Below are 7,930 nucleotides of genomic sequence, written 5' to 3'. Positions count from 1 at the left end.
ACGAAGCTTAGTGAGTCTCCCCAAACTACCACATACCATACACATAGCATATAACATAAAGCTAGGAGATACGGGCATCGCCCACACTCAAGGAGATACGGGCCCCTACCTACACTCGGCTAACTATGAGTTACGAGCCTCGCCCACACTTAACTATCTTAGAGATATGAGCCTCGCCCACACTCTGATAACTAGGAGATACTTGCCTCACCTACACTCTACTATCTGGAGGATACGGGCCCCCGCCCACACCCCGCTACCTAAACATACATACAAGTGTCACACAGACAACTAGTATACCAAATTTTACCAATTCATAAACATACTGAGATAATACTAAGATACAGGACCTGCCCACACATAGCTACTAATCATAATCAATTCTAAGATATGGGCCCAGCCTACACTTAGCTACTAATCATAAACAATTCTAAGATACGGGCTCAACCCACACTTAGCTACTCTACATGGGCCGACATTGGTGCCTTCGACTCATTCCTACTAAAGGAAACTCATGTCACAAAGTTGGCTATGAAATCTCACGGTGATAAATCTCTGACAGCTGCTCCAATGACTCCCCGACTATCATTATCATAATAAAACTTAGTTAAAATCTGATAATCCTGCTTCGGGTAAAATGACCATTTTACCCCTGGTCAAAGTCAACATTATGGTGAAAGTCAACGTCTTGGGCTTACTTAACTCGCCAAGTTCTATAACTCAAAACCCTGAAATCACGTTCCAACTCGTCGAGTCATCCCCCTGACTCACCGAGTTCACTGGCTACTCATAGTCACGATTTGGCAAATCAACTCGTCATGTCCCTTCGCAGACTCGCCGAGTTCTACCTTGTACAACATCGGGACAAAACGACTCAACTAGTTGAGTCCCTCTCTAGACTTGTCGAGTTCCTTAGTCTGTTTAGGCCATCTTAAAGAATTAATCCCCTACTCTTTAGATCCAAACTCCATATTCATCTACATATTGGAAATGCCCTTTTAAGGGTAAAGTTTCTAACTTTACTCATTAATAGTCCTTCTTAATGGGTTTAGCTAAAACCCTAGTTCTCTAGGACATAGATCTTGGTCCAAAAGCCTTAATACTCCAAACTAAAGCATACTAACATAGATCTAGGCCTTAGACATCATTTGAACACGTAAAGCTCCTAACTTTCCTTCCATGCACGACCTTTTAGGGATTAAAAGACCATAATAACACCTTAAAGCTTGCATGGGGCTTCCATGGTCATAAAGTTTGCACCTTTTTGCCATGAAACCCCTTTTAGACCCCAGATCTAAAAGGTAAATCACTTGGGACGTCCATATCCCAAGGACTAAGCTTCTTGGACCAAAAACCCCATGAATATGATAAAATGGAGATCTAACAAACTACTAAGCAAGGTTGAGGCTTGCTTACCAGAAAATTAATAGGATGAGATGCTGCTTATGGATCTACAATCTTCTCCTGGAATCCACTAGCTTCTTCTTCTTCTACAAGCTTTAAATCACACAAAGTTCACTAAGAAATGGGTCACAAGCTCACACAAGGCTCTAGGGTTTCGTGGATTAGGGTTTGGGACTTGGAGGATGGAAATGAGGCCATAAAGTGGGGATTAAGATGCTTAAATAGGATGCAAAACCCCAAAATTAGGGTTTAATCCTGACAGCCCTACTTTTCGAGTCGAGGCTTCTCAACTCGTCGAGTAGGCGGCTTAAATCCCGTGTCCAATCTCATTTCTACTCGACGGGTCTGGGGCTCCCAACTTGTCGAGTAGCTCTTCAAAAATGAACAAATTATAATAAAATGTGTACCAGAAATCAGGCGTTACACAAACATCATTGGAGTTTCGCATGGTCGATTCAGTATTTGGAATCATGATTCTTGGATAATCCAGTCAAGAATGCTAAATAAGCATAAGAAAAGATTAACATGCTATTGACATAATGTCAATAAATCACCTAAGATCTAGGAATCTCATATTGAGATTGGCAATTGTTTGTCTAACTAAATAGCTTCTTGGTGAGATTTCCGGTTAATCCGCTTCGCATCATGGAGTGAAATATGGATCATAGCCTTATTTGAAATAATTTGATAATTGGTTATTATTCTATAAGGGTCAATATAATAAACTTTGATAAACTAGATAGAATGATCTATCTTTAGAAGGATAAAATAGATAGAATGATCAATGTTGTTCATGGTTTGAGAATATCTCTCTTAAACGAAAAGAAAGATCGTACCTTTGGTGAAGATCTTCTTGAGGTTCCTCCTGCTATTGTTTATTTACATGCAGGAAGGAGTAAGTACCAAATACACTTAGTACATAGATAGCACTGATGCTACATTAAATTCCATAAAGTTAGGAGTTGACTATGGAAACATAACCAACTAGTTAACCTATACATATAATCAGGTGATTCTAATTTAATATGAGCAACAGAAAGATCCATATTAAAAAAATGTTAAGTGTAAAAATTGATGCAATATGGAATTCCATTGTGTTGGGAGCTGACTATGGTGACATAACCAGCTAGCCAACCAACGCATATTAAGGTGATTCTGATTTGATATGAGCTATTTGTACAGATCCATTGTGTAAATGCATTACATGTTGAGTACCTTTGTAACTAACACGGAAAAGCAAAGAGACTCTAAGCTTCACAAAATTAAGTACGTTGATAAGATTTAAGAAACATGGAATTTCACCCATTGGGAATTGGTTTAGATCAGGTGATTCTGACTTAGAATGAACAACTTGGAAAGATACATTATGGAGTTGCATAGTATGTTGAGATCCTTTTTAGGACTAACATGGCTAAGCGTAGAACTCAAAGCTTCAAATGCTTCTATGATTAGCTAACATGAAAGAAGTTTCAAGAAGAAGAAATCTAATTGTCCATAAGAAAAAAGGGTGTTCTAAGTTGGTATTGATATCTGCATATTTGATCATATATTTCATATAATATCTTAATACTTTTTGACTATTTTGTCTCGATATATGAACAAAAGGTATATAATTATGTTAAAATTACATTTTTAGCCTTAAAGACATGCTCGAGTGGAAAAATAAGCAGAACTAGCAACTGGAAGCTTGTGAATTAAAGTTTGAAGAAATAAAGCTTAAAAGAAGAAAAACTTGGCGAGTTAGCCATCAACTCGACGAGTAGGATGGAATATTCGCAAACCAGCAATGCTTTGCCGTACACACATTTTAAGTGAAGAACTCGTCGAGTTGGGTCTAATAACTCGACGAGTTGGTGTATAATTTTGAAAATTCTTATATATATATCGGTTATTCCCGAAACCCAAAAGCATGTTGGAGACTTTTGGCGACTCATTGGTGATCAAATGGGTTCTTAAAGCTATGGTTTTCTAGAATTCAACTTAGAAGTCAAGTTAGAAGAGATCAAAGGCAATAAACATTACTCTTTTTCTTAATCTTTTGCATAAACCATGTTTGGATCATTAGATTTTGATTTTAGGTTGTTAATTGTTGTAGATATGAGCTAAAAGCTTTTAACTTATGTTTAGAGTAGATGAGTTTATGAATATGGTGTGATTTTCTGGCTTGGATTAATTTGATTTGGTGAATTGTCTTGTTAAGCTTGTTAAAGACCCTTATGTGTTAGTGATAACTATTTTTTGTTAATAATCAAGTTTTTAAGTTGCATGAACATCTTCTTAATTGCTTGAATCATATAGTTTTGTGAAAACAATATTGTATGCCTAGTATTAGTGAATATGAACCTAGGGTTAACTAGAAAATAAGTAAATTAATGTGTAAGCATGTGTGATGAACAACCATACATGAGTTGATTGAATTGACAAATTTAGTTAACTAATATTACAAGTCTTACTTGATTCGAACTAAACACTAGGAAACTTGTTAGTTTAATCAATTGGCCACTGTTTGAATTAACCTGTTTGCTAAGGGTTAGTAAAAGTGAATATGAACCTAATCACATTAGAATTCAATAGCCAATGATATATTAATCCATTGCACTTGCCATGAAATCAACCATAGTAATAAATTAGTTGAATCTGAACATAAGTCTCTTTTATTATTGAATCTAGTTACCTTTTATTACCTTTAGTTGTTAATTGTTTTGTTTAAGTGTTATTTGCTTATTTAAGTTTCTAGTCTTGCAAAACTAGAGAAAACCATATTTTATTATTTGTTTTTATTTAGGTAATTCTAGTAGTTAATCTTAATTGTTACCATTCCCTGTGTTCGTTACCCTACTTGCTTGAATTATATTGCTAATCGATAGGTACACTGCCCCTCGTGTGTTTATTTTGCGTTTAAATTAGTAGGATTAAAGATAGTGCATTACACACATATCAAGTTTTTGGCGCCATTGCCTGGGAACGGTTCTAATAATTATTTTAATTGCTAGTCCTTGTGTAAGGTTTAGCTTGCATAAAGTTACTATTTTTATTATTTATTTATTTAGTTTAAGTTACTAGTTTTTCTATTTTAAAATTTTCATTTTTAGTTTTATGTGTTAGCGTTGAACTCGTCGAGTCCAGTGTTGAACTATACGAGTTTGTCGCAGTTTTTAGTTTCTTTACTGTTTCGTTTTGTTCATTTTACGTGTGTAAACTGTTGTAGTACGTTTATGATCCATGGATCAAATAAACATTTGATCCCACCACTTGAAGACCCAGAGTCAGCTCTTAAGAAGAACAAGGATAAAACCGTAGGAAAATCTGCAAACCCAAATAAGTCACCTTTTAAGAATCTCAAATCAGTCTTTGGCAAGAAAAAGGGAAAGCAAGTGGGAGAATCCAGCAAAACACTGAAGGACGAAGGCACTGAGAGTAATCCAATGAAGGAGGATACAGAGTACGAAACAGAAAAGGAAGGAAGTGGAACTGAATGTGAAGAGGAAAGCGAGCAAGACAACGAACCCGATAACACCATGGTTGATATCGCAGACATAACCATGGGCGAATACAAGAGAAGGATGTGTGATAATACCGGGCTAGGACTCGTGCAACCCACGATTCCAACAACTGCTAACTTTGAGCTGAAATGTCACATACTCGCCCAACTCAAGGACTTACCATTCTACGGGAAAGATCATGAAGATGCATACAAGAATATCGATGAGGTCAACAACATATCCGACTACTTCAATATCCCTAATGTGCCTCGCGAGACTGTTTTGCTTTGTATGCTACCGGTCACATTTAAGGGAGCTACGAAAGATTAGCTAAAATCACTCCCTCTAGGATCCATCACCACATGGGCTAAAATGCGTGAAGACTTCATTGATCAATTTTTTCCTCCCTTAAAAATAGCAAAGTTGAAGAAAGCCATCATAAATTTCAAGCAACAAGTAGGAGAGTCACTCTATGAGCCGTGGGATAGATACAAAGGCTTGGTGACGAACTGCCCCCACAATGATCTAAACATTCAGCAAGAAGTCTCCATTTTCTATGATGGAGTAAACGTGGCAACTAGGCAGCTCCTTGACTCCCAAGGACCACTCACGAAGAAAGAACTTGCAGTTATAAAGCAGCTAATTAAAGAATTCTCTAAGAACTCTAGAGAATATCATAACCCAAGCAGTGACTCAACTCGATGGGCGGTGAACTCAGTTTCCGATAATATGGCGGCAGTGATGGCCAAATTGGACAGTATGGACCGAAGAATGACAAACATGGATCAATCCACCCACTCCATCCGGGTGGGATGTGAAAATTGTAACAGGCCTCTCCGTACTAGAGATTGTGATCTTGACGAGCCTGGGAACTAAAAAAGTGCAAGTGTGTTATTTGAGTGGTGATAGATATGATGAGGATTGGCGAAAACCGAAAAAAGAATGGCTACCATATGATGAGTACAAGAAGGAAAAGGAGGAGAAATATAGGCCAAAGATAAGAGGTTTCTATCTAAAGGAAGAGTCACTGCAAGAAAAGAAAATGGACTTTAAAGATATGCTCACAATATTTGTAGCCGCGACCGAGAAAAGACACAACGAAACCGATGTTGCGATACGAGAACAACAAGCAATAATGAAAGAGAAACAAGCATTAATAAGAAATTAGCAAGCCTCTATCCTCAACATTGAAAAACAATTAGGACATCTTGCACAACAAATCAATGAAAGAACATCGGGTCGACTTCCTAGTAATACCGAGAAAAATCCAAGAGGGTCACAAATCAACATCGTGACGACTAGGAGTGGAAAGATAGTTACTCCTCTGACCCCAATCCCGAATGAAGATCCTAAATAGGTGCAAGTGGAAGAGAAAGAAAACTCTAAATCTCAAAAACTCAACACAACTCGTCGAGTTGAAGACAAAAACTCGACGAGTTCTCAGTCTGAGCAGAAAATGACCCCCCTTTAAAACCATATCAACCTCCATTGCCATTCCCAGGTCGAGCTAGACAAGATAAGCAGAATGTAGACTATCAAAAGTTCCTGGATCACATAAAATCCCTCCAAATTAACATTCCTTTCATCGAGGCGGTTTCACAAATGCCTAAGTATGCCAAGTTCTAAAAGGAATTACTCACAAATAGGAAGAAGATGGAGGAGGTATCCAAGGTGGTTCTTAATGAGAATTGTTCAGCCGCAATGTTGAACAAATTGCCAAAGAAGATGGGTGACTCAGGTACTTTGACTTTGCCATGCCAATTTGAGAACTTAGCTACTAGTTCTGCATTGGCTGATTCGGGAGCGAGTGTTAACGTTATGCCACAACCATTCTTTAAGAAGCTGAACCTTGCGGAGTCGAGACCAATTCGAATGGCAATTCATCTAGCAAACAAGACGGTGACATTTCCAAGGGGGATATGCGAGGACCTATTGGTAGAAGTTGATAAATTTGTATTTCCTGCGGATTTCATAGTGATAGATATGGAAGAACATCGTCAAGTGCCAATCATTCTTGGACGACCTTTCCTAAACACCGCAAGTGCCATAGTGTACATAAGAGAATCCGAACTTACCATTCGGGTGGGAGAAGAGTCAGTTACTTTTGGAGTTGATCGAGCCATGAAACATTCTAAGTTAAGTGATGAGATAGCCTTCTCGATGGACACTTTGGAAGAACTAATGGAAGAATGGAAAGAGGACAAGTGAAGCGAATCACCATGGCCTTTGAAAATGACTTTGATGTTGAGATAGACCTGAAGAAGATAGAAAGATTACTCGAAGAAAGTGAATACGATGAATTAATAAGAAGCTCTAAAAGGTCAACTCGACGAGTTAAAGAGACTAATTTGACGAGTTCGTGCGAAAAAATGCGATCAGACAGGAAAACCAGACACAACTCGACAAGTTCTGCTTCTGAACTTGACGCGTTCAGTGTTCAAAACTCGAATTTAGAGCAGAAAAATTTGTCGGAACAATTAGAGTATGCATTTTTGGAAGTGGGTAATCAAAAACCTGTGATTATAGCTTATGAACTCACCAAATCTGAAAAAGAAGAGTTAGTTCAAGTCTTGAAGAAAAGAAAAAATATCATTGCGTGGAAAACTACCGATATTAAAGGCATAAGCCCTTTTTATGGCTCTCACAAGATCAACCTTGAAGAAGGTGCAAAGCCGGTAGTGCAACATCAAACGCGGTTGAACCCACACATGCAAGAAGTGGTCAAGAATAAGGTTGTCAAGCTCTTAGATGCTGGGATCATATATTCGATTTCTGATAGTCCATGGGTTAGCCCATTCAAGTAGTGCCAAAGAAAGGAGGGATGACGGTCGTGATGAACAGGAAGAACGAGCTTGTAGCACCTGGTTCCTGGTATGTATGATTTATCTGAGTATTTTACATTTTTAACCGTGGACTCGGCGAGTCGTAGGCTAGACTCGCCGAGTAGGGACGGGATTTTGAGCACGTTTAAGTTGGCGACTCGGTGAGTCCATCAGTCTGGAAGAAACCTTAATTTCAGGGGTTTGCACCCTATTTAAACCCCC

The 7,930-nt window shown here is 38.2% G+C and overlaps 1 protein-coding gene across 1 annotated transcript; it reads left to right on the top strand.

The window, feature by feature from the left end:
- Positions 1 to 6,539: 6,539 nt before the first annotated feature.
- Positions 6,540 to 7,094, top strand: LOC111901897 (uncharacterized). Its single transcript, XM_023897752.1, has one exon. It carries the CDS (start codon positions 6,540 to 6,542, stop codon positions 7,092 to 7,094), a length of 555 nt encoding a protein of 184 aa, XP_023753520.1.
- The last annotated feature ends 836 nt before the right edge of the window (positions 7,095 to 7,930 follow it).

This window comes from Lactuca sativa, chromosome 4, assembly GCF_002870075.4.
Source record: "Lactuca sativa cultivar Salinas chromosome 4, Lsat_Salinas_v11, whole genome shotgun sequence".
NCBI lineage: Eukaryota > Viridiplantae > Streptophyta > Magnoliopsida > Asterales > Asteraceae > Lactuca > Lactuca sativa.
The sequence above is the reverse complement of the archived record's forward strand: the minus strand, read 5'-3'. Positions and strand labels throughout refer to the sequence as shown.

What these genes read in the sequence shown, in the direction of transcription:
- LOC111901897 (XM_023897752.1), top strand. Translation starts at nt 6,540, where the DNA reads ATGGAGGAGGTATCCAAGGTGGTTCTTAATGAGAATTGTTCAGCCGCA.